The sequence below is a fragment of the Thamnophis elegans genome, chromosome Z (assembly GCF_009769535.1).
Source record: "Thamnophis elegans isolate rThaEle1 chromosome Z, rThaEle1.pri, whole genome shotgun sequence".
Lineage (NCBI taxonomy): Eukaryota > Metazoa > Chordata > Lepidosauria > Squamata > Colubridae > Thamnophis > Thamnophis elegans.
The window spans coordinates 89,639,460-89,661,301 of record NC_045558.1 but is presented as its reverse complement, the minus strand read 5'-3'; the positions used below and the strand labels follow the sequence as shown (position 1 = coordinate 89,661,301).

The 21,842-nt window shown below is 35.0% G+C and overlaps 1 protein-coding gene across 3 annotated transcripts in view; it reads right to left on the bottom strand.

Moving 5' to 3' along the window:
- ANKRD17 (ankyrin repeat domain 17) overlaps positions 1 to 21,842 on the bottom strand; it is a 73,190-nt gene that overhangs the window by 36,036 nt on the left and 15,312 nt on the right. Inside the window, exons 5-16 of one of the 3 annotated variants that reach the window (XM_032235131.1) lie at positions 20,927 to 21,160; positions 19,575 to 19,669; positions 18,269 to 18,506; positions 16,258 to 16,449; positions 15,568 to 15,677; positions 12,607 to 12,694; positions 10,401 to 10,528; positions 9,880 to 10,023; positions 9,301 to 9,403; positions 7,264 to 8,013; positions 5,031 to 5,179; positions 4,352 to 4,463 (exon numbers count right to left, since the gene is read on the bottom strand). In XM_032235131.1, the coding sequence (XP_032091022.1) occupies positions 4,352 to 4,463; positions 5,031 to 5,179; positions 7,264 to 8,013; positions 9,301 to 9,403; positions 9,880 to 10,023; positions 10,401 to 10,528; positions 12,607 to 12,694; positions 15,568 to 15,677; positions 16,258 to 16,449; positions 18,269 to 18,506; positions 19,575 to 19,669; positions 20,927 to 21,160 (2,343 nt within the window). The remainder of the gene's footprint in view (positions 1 to 4,351; positions 4,464 to 5,030; positions 5,180 to 7,263; positions 8,014 to 9,300; positions 9,404 to 9,879; positions 10,024 to 10,400; positions 10,529 to 12,606; positions 12,695 to 15,567; positions 15,678 to 16,257; positions 16,450 to 18,268; positions 18,507 to 19,574; positions 19,670 to 20,926; positions 21,161 to 21,842) is intronic. The other 2 variants (XM_032235133.1, XM_032235134.1) reach the window with 2 other exon arrangements.

Here is a 21,842-nt window from a genome sequence, read left to right as displayed (position 1 = left end):
ATAGTTGAAATAACTTCTTCATAAAGATGTCAACACCCTGGATTCAAGTGCAAGGACCGGGAAATGATATTCAAAAACAGTGGTAAAGATGAATTTATTGACCACTGATAACCCAGGTCTTCCGGGCTGGTAAAAAAAACAAAAACACCTGGATCAGTTTCACTTTTTTTCAACACAGCCTTGTGCAGCACCCAATCAATTCAGACCAGATGAATTCCATGAAGAAAGCCTCTGGAAGAGCATAACATGTAATCATTCAGCTCCTTAGGTGGGAAATTCAGAAACAAATCTCTAAGTGGTGACTGGAGGGACAAACAGTTTCAATACTGGCATTTGAACTATCTGACAGTTAGACTAAAAGCCTTCTAATGAAAGCATTGTTTTCTCTGATTCAGGTCCTCCCAACACAAGCCAGCCAGCCATCAATTTGTACATATCTTTGATAACTTCTGCAAATAAGAAAGGTGTGATTCTATTTACAAAAGACTTTTGAGGTATTGTACAGGCTTCCAACTATGTCAATGCCAGAAACTTCATTGACAAAATACCACATGATGTTCATAGTAACATGTAGCTTAGATAGCAATGATAATTAAACTGAAACATGTTAAAAACAAGAAAAGGGTTAAGGAAACAATTGGTCCATTGCTGGGACAAAGTGGCAAGAAAGTGACAAGCAACAGGGAGAAAGCAGAACTATTTAACTCATTTTTTGCATCTGTCTTTACATAAAGGGATAAAACAGTCCAACCTATCAAAAACAGCACCACAAAAATCAGATTAGGAACACAAGTTGAAATAGGGAAGAAAATGGTAAGTGAGCACCTTTCTACCCTAGACGAGATCAAATCACCAGGACCAGACGGATTACACCCTAGGGTTCTGAAGGAACTGGAAGATGAGATCTCAGAACCACTGAACTATATCTTTCAGAGATCCTGGAGCACTGGGGAACTGCCAGAGGACTGGAAAAGAGCTGATGTGGTTCCCATCTTCAAAAAAGGAGAAAAAAAAAAACTAGATCCAGGAAACCACAGACCTATCAGTCTGACCTCAATACCAGGAAAGATTCTGGAAAAGATAATCAAGCAACAAATTAGCGAACATCTAGAAGTAAACAAATTAATAGCCAAAAGCCAACATGGGTTTGTCAAAAACAGATCATGCCAGACTAATCTTATTGCATTCTTTGACAAAGTGACAAAATTAGTGGACCAGAGGAATGCCGTTGATATAATTTACTTGGACTTCAGTAAGGCATTTGTTAAGATAGATCATAACCTACTACTAGATAAAGTAGAAGAATGTGGCTTAGATAGCATCACCACCAGATGGATTCGTAACTGGCTGACCAACTGCACTCAACGTGTAGTCTTCAATGGAGTATGCAGTGGAGTACCCCAAGGCCCTGTTTTAGTCCCAGTACTCTTCAACATCTTCATCAATGATTTGGATGAGGGAATAAATGGGAAACTCATCAAATTTGCAGATGACACCAAGCTGACAGGAATAGCCAACACTCCAGAAGACAGGTTAAAGATACAGAAGGATCTTGACAAACTTGTACATTGGGCGCTATCTAACAAAATGAAATTCAATGGTGAAGAGTAAGGTTATACATTTAGGCAAGAAAAACAAAATGCACAGGTACAGTATAGGTGGTACCTTGCTCAATAGTAGTAACTGTGAGAGAGATCTTGGAGTCCTAGTGGACAACCATTTAAATATGAGCCAGCAGTGTGCAGCAGCTGCCAAAAAAGCCAATACAGTTCTAGGCTACATAAACAGAGAGATTGAATCAAGATCACGTGAAGTGTTAATACCACTTTATAATGCCTTGGTAAGGCCACACTTGGAATACTGCATTCAGTTTTGGTCGCTACGATGTAGAAAAGATGTGGAGTGCAGAGAAGAGCAACAAAGATGATTAGGGGACTGGAGACTAAAACATATGAAGAACGGTTGCAGGAACTGGGTATGTCTAGTTTAATGAAAAGAAGGACTAGGGGAGACATGATAGCAGTGTTCCAATATCTCAGGGGTTGCCCCAAGAAGAGGGAGTCAAGCTATTCTCCAAGGCACCTGAGGGTAGAATAAGAAGCAATGGGTGGAAACTAATCAAGGAGAGAAAGAACTTAGAACTGAGGAGAAATTTCCTGCAGTTAGAACAATTAATTAGTGGAACAGCTTGCCTCCAGAAGTTGTGAATGCCCCAACACTGGAAGTCTTTAAGAAGATGTTGGATTGCCATTTGTCTAAAATGGTATAAGGTTGCTGCCTAGGCAGGGGGTTGGACTAGAAGACCTCCAAGGTCCCTTCCAACTCTGCTATTGTATTGTATAGCTGACTCAAAAATCATATCCAGAATTTTTAGCAAAGGTGTCTCATTATATTAGATAAAGGCTTTAAATGAGATAACACATAATTTGGTTCTGAGCCTTGTACTTTTCAATATCCTTATTAATAGTTTGAATAAGGAAGTAATCGGTGTGCTTACCAAATTTTGATGGATAGCTAATGCTTTAGAAAACTGAGTAAAAGTCAAAACGGTCTTGTCTGCTACAAGCAGACTGAAAAATAACAAAATGAAATTTAAGGTATAAATGCAAAAAATTTTATTCAGGAAAGAGAAATCAAACAGATACATGACTTGGCAACAATACTTGTGAAAAAGATCTAGGAATTAGGTTGATTATAAACTGGGTAAGAGCTGACTATGTGATGAGTCTGTAAAAAACAATTTTAGATGCATCAGCAGTAAAATTTCCAAATCACTGTATTAGAAGCTTTTTGTATTATGCTTAGGACAGGCCTATTTTAAATATTGTATTCAGATCAAGAAAACCTTTTAAAGATGGTTTCAAACAAATGGAATAGTCCAGAGAAAGTCAATGAGGGTGATCAGAAAAATAGAAACTAAGCTATGAAGAGATAGAGAGAAAATGGGGGTACTCTGTATTATCAATCTTTTTATGGCTATGTCACATTAAAAATCAAGACCTTTTCTTCATTGCCCCAGAGTACATTATAATAATAGATTTAATTCTTCATATTCTGTTATGTATCTGCTTCCAAATCTTTGTGATTTGATAGACTTTATTTTTCCAGAACAATTTGTAATTGCTTTTAGTTTCTGTAAATTATATGCTTCTGTTAATTCAATTTTTAAAATTGGATAATAGAAACATAAGATCTAGTTATTGTCTCATGTTAATCTCTTATTCAGTTACTTATGCATCCGTTTTTACCAAATAAGTCTTGTCCTCACATTACATATCTAAAATATTTATTCATTATTAATGCTTTTTATCAGTTGCTTTCCTTTTTCATTTAATACTGAGTGGTTCTTCTTTTGATTCAAATATATTCAATTGTTTTTTTTTCCAGTCTCACACTTAAAAGGCATCCATTGTTCCTCATTTACCCTTTCTGGATCCTCCAGCTTTCATAGTGATGTATTACAACTGTGACTAGGACAATAAATGTCCTAGTCAATGTGATGTCTCTGAGCTTCATTATTTTGTCTTGATTTGCCATAAACCTTCTTTCTCCAATGGTATGGGCTCATTTGGTCAGATTTGCCATCTGATATGAAGCCACATTTCAAAACCCTGGACATCTGCTTTTCGTGGCAAGAAAAATTATATAAATTGGAACCATTTTAGACAATGTTACCTGTTAATCTAGTGACAACTTAATGCTGACGGTCACAGGCAGAGTCAGACACTTTGCCCAAGCTTAGTTTCCACCCGCTCAAATAGGAGGGATGATCACCAGGTGAAATCATTTGAATTGATGTCACCAGAAACTGGTATGAGAAAAATGGGAAGGTAGTCAAATGCATGATTAATTCCTCATGGGAACTGAACTGCCTAAGCAAAGAATTTTGGTTCTATGATCAATTATGCCAGGTCCAAAGCTGGACCACTTTTCTTTAAAAATCTACCACTGTAGCCTAAATAAGAGAAGATGTGATGTTGTGGATCTTAGATCTAAACAGAGTGAGGCAAGAGTTGGAACTACAGTGGAGACTGCTTTTTCCCATAGATACATTGGGCAAATTAGTTTCTGCTTACCAGAGCAAATATGAGAAGCAACCAAGTGAAGAATATCATTCTCTACTATGGGCGAAAAAGGGGCTTAAACAAGGGGGCCAAATAATACAAAACAGTTGATACAAAATTAACTTTACATTTAAATGAAAATATTGTAGGATACAGATTTGTATCTTACTCTGGGTTGTTTTACTCCAATGCGAGAGTCTCTCCTTAATTTACTTCTGTTGGAATACACAACCACACAAGCATATGGAATTTACAAGTTGACTGATACTGTATCAGCAAATACTCACCTTTTTTGTCCCTATGTTCAATATTAGCTCCCCTCTCTAAAAGAGTTTGTACTAGTTCTTCATGTCCGCCAGCACAAGCAAGAGTCAGTGCTGTGTCATGGTTACTTTCAGTCTTAAAAAAAAAACCAGTCATTATTAAAGTGCTTGTATATTTGTTCTAGCACTGAATTAACAAGCAAATACCTGAAACCACAGTTTAATTCTAGATTACTTTTATAAAATAATTCAAACTGGTTCCCAAGTTCAACATAGCAAAAGAAATCATGAGTACTTAAGGTCGTGTCACATACTTACTCATCTCTAGACATTTAATTAGGTCTGAACATTCTTAACAGCACTAAAATATAAATTTCTCTTAGGTTTAGTTTTTGAAAACAACAGGGAAAGTACTTGCATTCCACACAAGTATGAAAAACACTTGAACTAAATACAACAAATAATCAAAATCCAATTACCACTCCTCTGTAATCATTCTTTTCACACATTCATTAACTATTATGCTCATCTGAAGTTGAAAGAATGAGTACAGAAGTATCCAATCTTTCAAAGAATACTAATACTTTTTCAAACAAATTCTTCCCCAAGTTCATCTTGCAAATAAGCAGAATTTTTATTTTCCTTTCCTTTCTTTTAATTTGTATTTCATTTTAAAGGAGAAGAAATTTTATTCTAGACTTACCTGTGCATCAATATCAATGGCAGGGTAAACTGGTAGCATGGTTGAAGGAGAAATGATAGGACTGGGAGCAGGTGTCTGAGGTTGGGAAACAGATGTTGCAATGCTGTGGGTAGGGGTATTTGAGACTGCAGATGCTCTTCCACTCACTGCTATTAAAGAGAATAACTTGGTTTATTAACATTATAATTAATTATCCTCTTGGATGTCCCAGAATATCTTTAAATGACAACAAGCAATGAGAAATCACAATATATCAGTTATAAAAGGGTCTTCTCTGAGAATTACTTATAGCCAGGAACAAATGCCTGCAATATTTTTCCCTCCTTCTGAAAATACAGCTGAAATGGAAGCAACTAGATTTCATATAATGAGAATTTTCCTAAAAGCAGTTTATACCACCAATATATTACCAACAAATTCATAGTTGCAATTAAATTGGAAGGAGTTAGAATATTAGTTTTAGGAATTCCTAAATATAGGAAGGCCTTAGGAATTCCTTAATATAGACAAAATATTGTATCCATTATAGGATTTTATCCATTTTAATTTAGTTTAGTTAAATGTTTAAAGGACTTCTGATATGTTTTTCTTCCAAAAATGTCAACTGGGGAGAATAAAATCATAATCTGAGAAGATTATTTAAAGGAAACAAAAATTTCAGAGTCAGAATTCCTGTGTTATCTTTACTTTTTAAAATTACACTAGCTAGCAGTAGAACAATAATTTTTCTAGAGATTATGGAAATCTTTAAATTCTAAAATTACTATCTGAACAATCTTAACAAAAAATTAAAGCATATTGCAATTCGTTATGCCTTAAAATTATAATAAAGTTATGATTATGAAGAAATTAATCAGTAATTACTCAAACTCTTACTTGACAGTTAGTAGCAATAATGAAATCATCTTTACATTAGAAAACAAGTAAGAGTGAATCAGGTATATTTCTGAAGTGCCCTAAGTTTTCTTGTTTAAATTGAATTAGACTTAATTTGTTTATTTCATCAACTATTCTTAGTTGCGTTTCAGAATTTTCTGATTTAGATTTGTCCTCTAGCTTAGATGATGTTCTTGTTATATGCAAGCTAATTTATAACTATGGTAATGCTATATTCAAGAAGCAATGGAGAATCTGATTTATTTTGGATCTAGATCAAAACTTCACAGGTTGCAGAATATATTATTTAGTCATGGAGATGATGATAGTACTGAAAAAAATAGCAGAACTCTAGTCATAAGAATATTGGGAAGGTATTAGTAAGTACGGAAGTCTTTTAGTCGGCCAAATAAATCCTGACTCGCATCACTTAGGAAAAGGAAATGCTCTATAATATGAACTCTGAGCAATTTGCATTATTTTAAGAGAGCGTGGTAGTGCAGTGGTTAGAACGCAGTATTGTGGGTTGTATGCCCACTGCCAGGAATTTGATAAGCCTCTGTAAATCTCTTAGAGAGGGCTATGAAACACTGTGAAGTAGTATATAAGTCTAAGTGCTATTGCTATTTAGTCAAACAAAAGAAAACTTGTTGACTTTGGATATGTTTAGAAATTCCATTTAATTCTACTGAATTGCATTGCAAGAACTTCCCTATTCAGTTTTCTAAGCAATGAGGACAAAGAGGAAAGAAATAGGACCAGCAACACCCAGTTATGCACTAGAACTTACTATATCTGGGTTATTATATTTTAGATTGTTTCAGTTGAGTTAAAAAAAGGAAGCAATGCACTCTATATTTCCATTTTATTTAATTCACAGGAAAACTTGATAAATGTCTTTTTTCACATGTATTTTTAGGAAGTGTAATTGCTGCAAGGCTTATAGAAAAGTAATTTCATTCATGGGTGCTTGGGAAAACAAGGAGTCAGGAATATTATCAAGGCAAAAATATATGGTTTAGGGCCTGGGACACAAGGGACAGTACACTTGACAGTGGAAATGCTTTTTTACTCACTTCACGTGACTACCAATCAGTTCTGCTGGAGATATTGAACATGGCCAGAAACACTATTATTGTTCTTTCACTATTTCAAAGCTATTCATTTATCCATTTTCTAAATAACACTGGTCTATATTAGCTAAACAACACTGGGAATGGAGACATCAGTTTTAAATTGTAGTTAAGAATAAGCTAAAATAATCCAGTCTTTGTGACACTGAAACAAAATAAAGATGTTGATATATTTAAGAGTTTTCGGCATTGATATTTATCTGCATTTAATTATTCATACAAACCTGCCATGATGTCATCCAGTGTGTCATTGAAGGTTTGGGCAGGGCTGGCAACCATTAACCCTTGCTGTGCATCTGCCAGAATTCCTTGTCCCAGCCCTGTAAGTTGTGCTTGGCCCAATACTGGCTGTCCAACTATGACACTTTGAAGTTCTGAAAGATTTGCCATAGAACCTGGTGGTAAAGAACTTGTAGACAGAGGCAAAGCTTGTGGCATTGCCAGAGGCTGTATTGGAGCAAAACCCATCTGGTTTACAGCCGGCATAGGCTCATCAGTGAGTAAGTATGGGTCCACCTGTCGTATGCGGGCATAATCTTCTTCAGTAAGTTGGTCTTCTATTTCAACAGGAGTTAATATTCCCAAATGCTGACAAGACTGTTGTTGCTGCTGCAACTGAATTCTCTGCGCTTTAACTTCCAGATACTGTTTTTTCAATTGCTGTTGTGTTTTCAATTGCAGTTCCCGCTCTACTTTTTGCAACTCTTCTAAGATCTTTTGCTTTTTCTGAATTTGTTCTTCTCTAGTTTTGTTCAGCTCCTCAATCTTCTCCTTAGTGAGCTGGTCAGCATGTGCCAATTCCAAAGACTGAAGCTGTGCATTCTTTTCTATGGCTTCCTTTATTCTTTGCTCTAATTCCGTCAGCTTGCCCTGAGCCTCCTCAACAATGCTTTCTGGAGACTGATTAGCGATGTAACCTTGTACTTCTGGATTGGAGGGCTGCAAAAGGCTGCTGGATTTTTGTTTGGAAGTGGCTGTATGAAAGAGACACTCCCTCAGAACAAAATGGAAGTCCACATGAACAGCATTCTTATTACAGATCTACTGATCAATCAAGCACAAAGATGACACCTACCAGAGATGTAAGGGCCAGGGGAAAAGGATATGCCTAATATCTCTGAATGTTTTGTTATGAAATAAATTTCAATTCTAAATTGCTTAGTTGCTGGAGAATAGAATTCTTTACTACCAACAAAAACCTACATTACCAGCTACTTATTTTCTTCAGTAATAATGCAATCCTACTATGCAAATTTTATTCAAAAGATTAAGCAGGCATTTAAGATGCAACTAAATAACTTAAGTGATAAAGCAGGCCAGATTCAAGATTCAAGGCATATGGATATCAATATAGAAACAATGTTCACAAGGTTTGTAGAGAGAGGAAAAATATTGAACTAATTGTCCTAAAATGATAGTTTAATGCTAATGAAATAAATATAAAATCAAGATGAAATCTATAAACGTATCTCAATGCAAGTTTAACTTTTATGTAAGCCATATAAGCTCACTGAGTAACTATGGGCCAGTTACTATCTTTTAATTCAAGTTATCCCTACCATGAATCCTATGAGAAAAGCTGAATGGGGAAACACTATGTATTCCTTCTTCAGTCTTTGAAAAAAGAGGGAATGTTTATCTATAAAATATATTGCTTTATACTGATTAGTCATCAATTATCTTGGTGAGAGAAGCAAATATTTTTGTCTTCTTGCATCAAAATATGCATGATTAAAATAATTAAAATTACAAACAAGATTATGAAATCTATCTAAAGATTTTTAGAGGTTTGTGTCCTGTTTGGGACAAAGATTTAGTATAAAACATTTAAAAGCAAACAATAAACAAAAAGTAAATTATTAAAGTGAATGGCAATGTTCTATTATTGATCATGGAAATGTTTTATATTTTTAAATATTTTTTTCATAAAGAGCAAGCAGTTTTTAATATTTTACAGAAAAGATATACTAAAATTTACACATTTCAAAATTTAAATGTGAATGTTGAAATTGAACATTTATTGTATTCAGGCAAAAATATTTTTAAAATTATACCATAGTGTTTCCCCAGTTTTTCTGTTGTACAATATCTGATTTATTAAAATAACAGAAGTTGGAAATACAACTAGTCCTATAAAAAAGGAAGGTTTGTTTCTTTAAAATGAACATAGCTTAGTATTTTTTTAAAATCCCAATAATGTATTCAATATTCTACAGAAAATATATGTTGTAGCAGTAATATATGAGGTACAACTAACTAACCTTTGTTTCTGATGGGAAGGGTGGTGGTAACATTGGAAGGAGGTTTGTCAGGCTCTTGAGGTGGAACTACCATGGGAAGTGCCTGCACTGGTACGCGGGGAGCCTAAAAAACAGGATACTAAGATTATTTTCCTTGTTCTGCAAGATCAATACAGATTATCAGAAGAGAAAAGCATGCATACTTCACAAAAGTATTAATTATTACAGGTTTAAATGTCCTATCAGTTGATAATTTACATTCTTGGCACTAACAGAAGTATTTTAAAAAAGTATTCAACTATAAGACATTCTAATAATATAGGCATAGTATGATTAAAAAAAAAAAACTAACAGTAAAAAAATTTGAAAAAAACCTCCTAATCAGAATTTTCCTACAATACATTTTCTTTGGGAGCAGAAATCATTAAAAGAAACTCATGAAAAGATAATTCCTTTTAATAATAGTAGTTGCTGATCATAATTTACCAAGTCATCTACAAATCTATTGAATATGTCTATTTTCAAAATAATGGATGTTATTTTAGTATATGAAAAAAGAAAGCATAATAAAAACCAGAAGATACACAAAAACAATCATACCCTATTTAGATCATGAGATGGAGGAGTCAACTGCGTAGATTCAGGTGGGGGAGCAGCAAGTAGGTTGTTAGGATAATCCAACAGATAACAAACTACACTTGTATGGCCACCCTTAGCAGCTTCTATTAGCATGGTTGAGCCATCCTATAAAGAAACAATGGAATAAAAACAGTATATTTGCATACTCTTTTGACAAAAAACATAACCAATGTTATATAAAGCACATGAATGTTACTCAGAATATTTCTCAATAGTTGAGCAGTAGTATAAACTGGCAATTTATTTTTAAGGGATTTTTTTTTTTGCCTTTTCACCTGGAGATTGAGTACAATGAACATAAATTTAAAAAGACATTTCATGTAAGAACTCCTTGAAAATGTAAAACCACATTTACAACTGAAAAATGCTTAAATGATATATTATTATGTTTTGGTTCCTGATGATAAACTTCCAAAATCTGTCCTCAATGAAATATTCAAACAATAGGTTAATTAAATGAAGGGAAAAAAACCAACACGTACTTTTAGTCTGTGTGTAGGATCAGCTCCATGAGCTAATAACAATTCCACAACAGCCAGGTGGCCTCCAGCACAGGCAAGCGATAATACTGTATGATCATTGTTAGCAGTGGTCCTGTTCACATTTGCTCCTGTTATTAATGCATTGGGGAAAACAAAAGCCATTCAAAGCTCTCTGCCTGTAACTCTTCTTTTTCTCATATATAAAATAGGAGAGAAATGTTTCAAAATTGATTCCAGAACTTCCACCTTTCCAGTTAAAATATTTTTAATTCTTCAATGTCCCTCAGTTATTCTTACATAAATAAAAACAATTACTACTTTTATCCTTTGTTACTTGAGGTTGCAATCCTGTAATGCAGTCATAATATGATACTTTACCTATTTTTTCCCCTCAAAAATCTGAACAAGATTTAAAAGCTTACTTAAAGGTGATTCTGGCAGTTTTCATATAGACAATGGATGAGATGTTTTCCTTGGAAAAAGGGAACCATTTCTATCCTTTTTATCAACTGCTATTTGGGGCTGGAGGGAATTCTTAGAACTTATACATTTTCTAGAAATTAGTTTTGGGTATCATGGTTTACTGAACTAAGATACAAGTGAATATCTTTGCCAGCTGAAGTTATATCATACAGTATGTAAACTGTTCACTTTTCAGATACTCAAGGTTAACAGACATCTGTCATGTAATTAAAAACTTCAAGCAGGTGAATTTTTCTTAAATCAAAACACAAAAAACTTAAAATGTCTAATGAACCAAAAAAGCCTATTAAAGTACTTTTGGAAAAGAAATGGCAGACTGAAATGACTCCAAGAAAACTGAACTAACAAATGTGTGGAACAAAGAGCTGGTGAGTAGATTGGAATTCCACTCTGGAGAAAGAGAATTTGAGAATATCTACAAGTGCTCCTGATAGCTGCTCCTTATAAGGAGATGGCAAGACTGTGACAGGTTTGGAGTTCTGGTAGATGATGAAATAGCCAACTTACTTATAGACAGTAACTTTGAAAGGATTCTGATTTCACATACTTCCTTTTCTAAATTGTTAACTGCTTTTCAACTACCAGAAACCTTTGGATGGGCAGGTTTTAAAGTCCCAGAGTTTTCTTCAATTCTTAGCAAAAAGAGTTTTAATTACAAGTTTTTGAACTTTAAAAAAATGAGGGGGCAAATTAACAAGAAAATAATGATTACAATTTTGATTTTATAAAATAAAAAATGGTTTAAGTATCTAGATAAATTTGAAAAAAGATTTTTCAATAAATTATAAAGAATTTTTGCATGGAAAAATGCTTTTGTTTTGAATTTAAAAACATAGTAAGACTTTAAAAACTGGATACTAGAGAGAACTGAAAGTTATAATTAAAGCAGAACACTTAAACTTGACTTACAATTACAGAAGGAAGCAAAATATTTTAACATTGGACATACTGGAGGATATTCTTGAACAACGAACCAGAATTAATTTTAAGAGTCTCTATTTCTATAGATAGATTGTGTTTAAACGCTACCTGACACAAGATTGAGACTAACTGAAAGGGGATAAAATGACAGGTTACAAGAATGTCATGGAAAAAAGAATGTTACACTGATTATATAAAAGAAACTGACTGATAGTTTAATCATTAAAATACAATATACAAATAAACCAAGGCTATGATCTTCATTTGGATTTACAAAACAGACTTGGTAAAAGTTTTCAAGAATTTTGTGAGACGAGACAAAGGAAATTTGAAAAGAAATTAAGATTTACGACATTATTTAAAGGGACTAATTCAAGATTGTTAGAAGTAAAAGGAAAAAAATATAAAGTTGGTTTATTTGATCAAGGTTAAAATAAGTATGTTATCTCTGGTAATCTTTAATGGACATTTGTTGACATCAGGATTAAAATGATGTTTCTTGAGTTTATTGATAAACGATGGAATATGGGAAGATAACATTATTTGTTATATTTTAATAGGTGATAAACTAAAATTGTTTATACTTGTGATGAAATCACATCTCTATGTATTTTCTTTTCCTTTATTATATTCTTATTTTCTTTCTTGTCTATTTTCTCTTCTACAATTTTTCTTTTTCTTTTTATGCTTTTATTTTTAGATGTTATTAGTTTTTAATCCTATGATTGTAATATTTAATGAAATTACTATCAAAAAAGAAAAGGAACATGGAAAGAAATGACTTACTGTTTGTAAACCCTACCTTTACTAATTAAGAACTGGACAGTACAGACATGACCTGCTCTTGCAGCTTTCATCAATGGAGTTCTTCCCCCTTCAGATTCATGTTCCTATAAAAACAAAAACATTGAGGAAAACAACTTAAAAAAATAAAATTCTCAAATAGCTTCATTTTTTTAATTTTTATTTTTTGCAAAATGAGCAAAACATATAACACTGTAATCTGTTACTCATCTCATCCTTATGATGGAATATTTCCAAATTTTAAAAATATATTCATATTTTTGAAAAACTGTATTAAAGGCAGCATGTTGTGAAAAATTGTTCTCACAGCAGTTCATTTAATGACTCTTCAAAGTTATTATGGTACTGAAAAAAGTGACTTGTGATCATTTTCACACTTATGACCATTGCAGTATTTCCATGATCATTTGATCAAAATTCAGATGCTTGGCAACTGACTCATATTTATGATGGTTGCAGTGTCCCGGAGTCATGTGATCACCTTTGGCGACCTTCTGACAAGTCAATGGGGAAGCCAGACTCGCTTAACCACTGTGTTACTAACTTAACAACTGCAGTGATTCACTTAGTAAAAAAAATGTTGGGCTCAATTATGGCTGTGAGTTGAGGACAACCTACATCCTAGAGATAAACTGCTATGGGATAAAATAATAGGCCTGAAAAGGAACTTCCTAATAAAGTCTCTATAGTCTTCTGTCCACCATTTCGAAGAACATGATGTTTGAGATTTAGAAAGCTGATGAAGCTAGAAAGTGCTGCAGCAAAGTGTGATCAAATGAACTCATTGCAACTAGGTTATGAGAGGGAAAATGCAGTACCAGGGTATCCTTAGTTGCTGTTTGGTCAAAGTGCCTGAAGTGACCCTAGTTGACCCTAGACAGTCAACTAAGAAAGTATTCACAACCTATACAGTATGTCTCCATAAATTAATGGATAGGAACAAAAAAGCCCACTCCCTACCACCACAAAATTCTACAGACTGGCCAGGCACAAGACAGAATTGCTACAAATCTCTTGTGTCCGAAAACTTTCAAATCTGTCAAGTGGTTAGGGTAGATTAATCTAAAGAGTCTGCTAAAAATCCAGGTCCCATGTAGTAAAGCTTTATAAAGAAGTGGTGCTCCCTCATCTTCATAAACTATTTAGATGAGGGAATAGAAGTGAACTCATCAAATTTGCAGACAATACTAAACTGGCAGCCAACACCCCAGAAGCTAGGCTCAAGATCCAAAAGCATCTCAACAAACTTGAACACTCAGCCCTATCTAACAAAATGAATTTAATCTAGAGCAAGGTAGGTTTTACACTTGAACACCAAACCTATATACAGATTAGGTGTAATCTGCATCAATAGCAATAACTGTGAGAGGTATCTTGGAGTTCTAGTGCACAATCACTTAAATATGGGCCAGCATTATGTTGCAGCAGCCAAAAAAGCCAGTGAAATCCTAGGTTGCATTAAAATAAGGATAGAAGTATACTTGGAATATTCATCCAAGTTTGGTCACTGTAGTATAAAAAAATATAGAGGATCTGGAAAAAGTGCAGAAAGGTACAACGAAGATGATTAGGGGGCTGAAAGATATAACATATGAAGAATAGTTGCAGAATTGGATATGTCTAATCTAATGAAAAAAAGGAGTAGAGGTGGCATGATGGTAGTGTTCCAATATTTGAAGGGCTACCACAAAGAAAAGGGGGATCAATGTATTTTTCCAAAACACCAGAAAGCAAGGCAAGAAACAACAGATGTAAACTAATCAAGGACAGAAGTAACCTAGAACTAAGGAGAAATTTCCTAACAGTAAGAATCAGTGGAATAACTTGACTTCAGAAGTTGCATTGCTCCAGCATGGAAGTTTTTAGGAAGAGATTGGACAACCATTTGTCTGAAACGGTATAAGGTCTCCTTATTGAGCAGGGGGTTGGACTAGATCTCTAAAGTCCCTTCCAAACCTGTTATTCTGTTAAAAGACTAATTTTAATACTCTCATATTCAAATCAAATCTTAATTGTTCTGAAATAAAGAATAAGTCAAACATGTCCCCTATGAAGTGGATTAGTGTCACAGTTATTTGTCTCAAGCTCATAATTGCCACGGGAACTCATGAAATTGCAAACCATACTGGACCCAGGCATAGAAGCTGAAATCAGCCAGGACTAAAAGCATCAGGAATCCCAACATTTTCCAGATGCCTATGGCACTTAGTATACCAACAGCAGTTTTACCCTGTCAGCAGAAAGCAAATCCAGAAAGAGCCTTTGATATCTAATTACATCTGGGATAGAGTTTGGCTAATGGGGGAAAAAATCAGTCATTTTCATTACATAGAACTGCATTCTTACTCTGTCCCATTAACAGTGTAATTGCTACTGGTTAATTTAAATTGGATATGCTTTATAGTTTACAATTATCTTATGCTCTCAGACAATACATTCATATTCTCATCAGAACTCTTTATTTTTTATTCTTTATTATATACACACACTCACAACAGAGTATATCCCTCCATTTCTGAACTATATTTAAAAGTGTGAACTTATGAAAGAACAATGCAGTATGGTTCTCAAACCCAAAACTTACACTAAAAGAAAAGGGGGAGCACCTGGCACAAGCCTTCAGAAGAAAGAAGTGATACCATTTTTGAAAATGAAACTTTTTCCTGATAAGTCGCATGAAACTTCAAATGTATGACAAAAGTAGTGCTACTACTAGAAAGTATCTAGTATGTTTAAATCACTCTATGTTTGTACAATATAATTAGAGCCAGTTTGGTGTAGTGGTTAAGGCATCTGACTAAAAATGAGAAGACTGTGAGTTCTCATCTTATAGTGTAGCTTTATGTCCCAGGAAAAAATAATCCTGCTAATATTCAACCTTATTTTTGATTTGGTCAAGTAAGAATAAACTCATTATCAAACATTGTAAGAGAGTACTGATTTTCATTAGGTGGCTTACCAAATCAGCATCTGCCTGAAGCAGCACATCTGCAACATCGGTATGACCATTTTCACAGGCATATGTTAGTGCTGTGTCGCCTGTTGCTGTTGTTGCATGCACATTAGCGCCTAAAGTAATACAAATAATGTTATTCTTAGAAAAAAATAAATGAATCTCCATGTTCTCTATTAGGACAGTTTATATAAAATTGTAAATATTCAAATAATGCAATGCCCAATTATTAGTGGGAAAAAATTCTGTTATTGCATAGATATTTCCCCCAAAATATAAATAAGCAAGCAAACCAAACTGCTCGGGTTCAGTGGCATACATGGAAAAGGCAGAGGTGGGTTGTTGCTGGTTCAGCCCGGTTCAGCTGAGCCAGTAGTGGAATTCAGGCCTGGGTTGCAAAACCAGCAGCAACCCAGGCCTGCCACGCCCCTGAACCAGTTCCCTCGCTGCTACTGCCATTTTGGATTTTAGTGACAGCATGCACATAGAACATTTACATTGAACAGTCCATACATGTGCAGCAGCATCTTGCATGCGCATGTTGGCGCACGTGTTGTGAATCAGCAGTAACACTGGCAGCAACCCATCCCTGGGAAAAGGTATACCCAACAGACAAAACACTCACGGATAGCAAGGTTTTATTAAAAATTTCAGTTCGAATCTGAAACAATAAATGTTCAGAGAGTAATGCCATACCTGCAGCTAATAAATATTTAACTAGCTCCAAGTGACCCTCTTGAGCAGCTTCCATTAAAGGTGTTGAACAGCCAAGTTCTATATCCGCTCCTGCTTTGATTAGGAAGTCAGCTACTTCCAAAAAACCACCACAGCATGCTAAAGTTAAGGCAGTTTCTTGGGTTTCTTCTGTCTGAGCATTGATGTTAGCTCCTTGAAAACAGAAATACGTAAGTATAAGTTAAAATTTCAAAGCAGTTCTTTAAACTAGCATGGATGTACTATGTTAAGTTTTATTAAGTTACAATAATTAAGTCTAACACTGTTTACAAGTAGCATTACTATTAATATTAATTAAAATCAACAGATGTGATTTCTTATCACTACAGGTAGTCCTCGACTTACAACAATTTGTCTAAGGACCATTCAAAGTTATAGCGGCACAAAGTGAGTTATGACCATTTTTACAATTCTTATGGTCATCAGATCAAAATTCGGATGCTTGGCAACTGACTCATATTTAAGATGGCTAAAGTATCCCAGGGTCAGGTGATCCCCTTCTGTGACTTTCTGATAAGGAAAGTCAACAGGGAAGCTGTGTGATTCATTGCACAACCATGTTACTAACTCAACAAGTACAGTGATTCACTTAACAACTGTGGCAAGAAAGGTTGTAATGTAAGGCAAAGCAATGGAAATTTTGGCTTAATTGTGATTGTAAGTCGGGGACTACCTGAATAGAGGATTAGGAGTTAGTCAAGTGGACCCCACAGGATTATAAATTTACCTTTCTGATTGACTGACAACTTTCTATGTATGTATTTCCTATTACTGCTGTATTATTTAAAATAAGCAGAATGCCCAAAGTATTTTCAAGTAAAAATATTTTAATATTTTATATCACATATTATACAATGAACAAATAAGACCTTTATTTCTGAATTTCTTGAAATTTATTTTTGATTAAGCTTTCATAATTACAAAAACATTGAAATAATTTAAAAATATTTTGTCATGTATTTATTTATTTATTTTAGAAAATTTATATTGCCACCCACTTCCCCATGTCAACTCAACGCAGCTTACACAAATATAAAAACATCATATAAAAATAATAAAAGAAAATGATAAAAAATAATAAATTAATAAAATAGTAGCCCCCCCACATTCTATCCTGGCGACATATTCATGCAAGCCATTTAATGGACTCCATCCCACTCTGGATTCCCCAGCCCATTGGCAGAACCAGGTTTTCAGCACCTTCCATCAATGGTGTCAATCTAATCTCTGAGGGAATGATGTTCAAAGAAAAGGAGCCACCATGGAGAAGGCCCTTCTTCTGGGTCCTGCCAAATGTATCTACCTAGGTGATCAGACCTGCAGCATTGCTTACTCTAGTGGGTTGGGTAGATGGGACCTCTAAGAGATGGTCCCTCAGATAACCTGGACTCAAGCCACAAAGGGCTTCAAGGGAATGACCAGCACCTTGAATTGCACCCAGAAGCAAATTAGCAACAAATGCAGTTCCACAGGAGAGGTGAAACATGCACACTGAGGTTTGCACAAAACCATACGGGCCACTGCATGTTGCACCAATTGAAGCTTCCGGATGCTCTTCAGGAGAAGCCCTATGTATAGAGTGTTGCAATAGTCAAGATGTGACGTGACTAGGGCTTGAATGACTGTAAGAAGGGATTATTGGTCAAGGGAAGGGCTTAACTGGTGCACAACCTGTAGTTGCCCAAAGGGCCTCCTGGCTATGACTGCCACCTGCTCTTTGAGAATCCTCAGATTACGCACAGGCTCTGTTTGGGGCAGTGCCACCGCATCCAAAACCAAAGGTCAAAATTCTCCATGGGCCAAAGAACCCCAAACCCAGAGCCACTCGATCTTGCCAGAGTTCAGTTTCAACCCGTTGCTCCCCATCCAGCCCCTAACCACCTCCAGGCACTGCAAGTGGGAGGTCACAGAATTGCTTAACTCACCACAGGCAGAGACCTACAGCTATACAATTGATACATTATACTTTTACCTTGACCAAGAAGTAATGCTACCATCTCCTCGTGACCCTCTCGGGCAGCTTCCATTAATGGTGTATATCCTTCATCATTTACTTCCTCTAAGTTTGCCCCCCTCTCAATTAATAACGCAGCCAGCTCTACATGTCCACCACAGGCTGCTAAAGTCAATGGAGATTCAAAGGAATCAGCAGGCATGTTTACTTGAGCCCCACTATCAAGGAGTAAACGAGCAACTTCTACGTGTCCATCCTAGAAAGCAAAAATAAGGTATGTATGAATATAGAAAGTAGTCTGTTGGATCAGGCTTATGTAGTACAACAATCTGTTCTCACAGTAGCCAAGCAAGGGAGCCCACTAATTTTCTATCAGATGGCTTTTAGAAGTTATGGTGCCATCAAGGCTACTAGCTATTAATCCCAAGTAAAATAAGTACCGTATGTAAAAGCTGGATAAAAATTCTTCTCCAGAAAATAATTAGTGAGTTAAAATGAAATACACTTTCATTTGTCTGAAGGGATTTTTTTTTAACATCTCACATTTATTCCAGATGCTAACATAACTCTTTAGAACAGGGATAGGCCAGATCTGGCCTGCAGAGTGCTTAGTTCTGGCCCAAGGTACTGCCCTGAAAACAGTGAAGGACGTGCTTCTGCCAGTAAAAAAGGAGCTTGGGAGGGCTGCACAAGCTCTGTTTTCGCTGGCAGAAGGTTGCAGGTGGCCATTGCAGCTGAAAATGGAGCTCAGAAGCCCATTTTTATTGGCAAAATGCTCAAGCCGCCACAGGCATCTCCAACACAAGTGACATTGAGCTGGTCATGTCCACCCCAGTCCTCTGAGGTCAAACACAACCCTGAAATTGAGTTTGACACTCCTGCTTTTAGCATGTTTGAGGTAGCCACAGATGTGGAAGTTTCCAATGATACACAAGATTGCTTGAAGAAAAACTGAAAAATTGGTCCAATTTATTTTATTTTTAAAGAAATGAATTAAGTGTCTTAAATTTCTGCAGATACTCATTTTATCTCTTAAAAAAAGCCAACCCCAATGAAAATAAGTGAATTTTTCAAGAGAAATAGTTTTTAAACTTTTAATTGGGAAAAATGTCTGCCTTATGATTTAATGACTTCATTTTATTCTTTTAAATGCCATTCCAACTGTTTAAAAGAGAGTAAATTTTGCTCCCAGTGTAACTCAGAAGGCTACATTGCAGCTTGGTTGCCTTTTCACCAAGTAAATTGTTGCATTGCTTTTTAAAACTATAAAACAACCAAGGAAATTAGACCAAACTTGATATATTTTGCTTTTAATGACTCTTACCATGCATGCCTCCATTAATGCAGTATGCATTTCATCTGTTTTATGTTCCTGATCTGCACCAGCTTCCAGCAAAAACCTCACCATTTCTAAATGGCCTAAAAGAGAAAAAATGAATCCTGAATATCAAAATTCACTCAAAATTTCAGCCCATAATTGTATATTCACCAAAGATGCCAAAGATACAATCTAAATAACCAAAAAAGGAAGAATTATCAAAACCTGTAGGGAAAATCTACTTTAGTTATTTCATTAGCAACAACAACTGAAACTCTTCTATTCAGAAGACCATATAATAAAATTAAAAGTTTTAATCTGGGTCTCCAATGTATGAGAAAAGCAGAGTTCTTGAAAAGGCACCGCTATTTTAACATATGTGCTCAAATACAAACTCGTAGAGGGCTCTAGAAAACAGATAATCCAGAAACATTTCCATACGATGAGAAAGTACAAAGACACTGACTTTCAAGTTGAATATGAAAATTAGAAAAAAAAAAGTAGAATAAAAAAATTCTCAGGACAGTAATAAAAGTGGTTCAAGAATCCAAGAGGGTTTTTTGAGTTTCATTTTTTTTAAAAAGAACAGAATGCTGGACAGTGTTTAAGGAAAAACAATTTTTTTTCCACTGTGCTATCTTATAGCTTTCAATGGCAATCTTGATCAAGTAATTGTAATTGATTTTGTAAGTCTTTCATTGTTTCAATACATTTCTAGTTCTGGGAAATGCAAATCACATTCACAACTGAAAGCAATGTATCCTGTTTCCCTGAAAATAAGACCTTCCCCAAATAATAAGCCCAATCAGGCTTTTGAGCTTTTTTTTTTTAGCTTTTGCGCTAAAATAACACCCCCCCATAAGCTCTCCCCGAAAATATTGCAACACAGCAGCAGCTATGAGGTGACCACACTCACCACCTCAAAAATATTAAGACCTCGCCAAAAATAAGGCCAAAAGCTTATTTTGGGGGTCAAAAGGAAATAAGACACGTCTTATTTTCAGGGAAACACAGTATATATATTGGATACCATCTCTATCCAGTAAAATACATTCAATAAGTTTCCTTTTATTTTATTTAGTTATATATTCTAGTACTGAATGTTTGAAATTTAAGTATTCTTTCCATAAGCATTAGAATACCATCCCAACAAAGATAAATATATGTAGAGCTAAGTATTAATAATATTTAACATTATTTAAATTAAAAATGACAAGTACAATATTTATTAATTGGAAGAAAAACAGAACAAATAATCAAATTCAATCCTAATGAACACTCTTTAGCAAGATATGCAATTTCTTTACAAACTTCTATTGAAGAATATGGTTAATTACTGATAGATTACAATATTTTACCTTTATAGCAAGCCAGCGTAAGCGCACTCTCCTTAAATTCATTGGAATGCGTATTGATTCCAGCTCCGTTTTCTAACAGAACTCTGGCAACTTCGACATGTCCAGCACTCCCTGCCTCCATAAGAGGAGTGTGGCCGTTTTCATTATGGTCCTCGATACTAGCACCTGATTCTAATAGGCCCTTCACAACATCTACATAGCCTCCAGCACAAGCATAAGTGAGTGCTGTATTGCCTATTTAGAAAAAAATATTTATTCAGATATCCATTTATACTTCAAACATTTATATATACATATATATGTTATCTAGTACAGTATAATAAATCCTAAATTCATTTTTTGACTCTGCCAAAGCCTTCAATAATTGATCTATATTTTAAAAAGTGGTCAATAATTGGAAACTGAGTTTGTTTAGTCTAATGAACAGAAGGATTAGGGGTGATATGATAGCAGTCTTCCAATATTTAGGGGTTGTCACTGAGAAGAGAGGGTCAACTTATTTCCCAAAGCACCTGAAGGCAGGACAAGAAGTAATAGAGTGAAGCTTATCAAAGAGAGAAGCAACCTAGATCTAAACAGAACTTTACTGACAATTATAACAATTAATCAGTGGAATGGCCTGCCTCCAGCAGTTATGAATGCTCCATCCCTGGAGGTTTTAAGAAGTGATTGGCAGCCATTTATTCAGAATGGAACAAATTCTCCCTGTCTGAGATGGAAGTTGTATTAAAATACCTCTAAGATCATGTCAAACTATGTTATTCTATAATTCTATATTTCTGGGCTAAAAATCTCATCTACAATATAAAAGGATTATTACTTCCCTTAACTGCATTTATTTGAAAAATAAATGCAGTTACCAAGTACATTCTGGGTATTTCCTTTAGAAATTCCAAACTATGCATAGTCCTTTCTC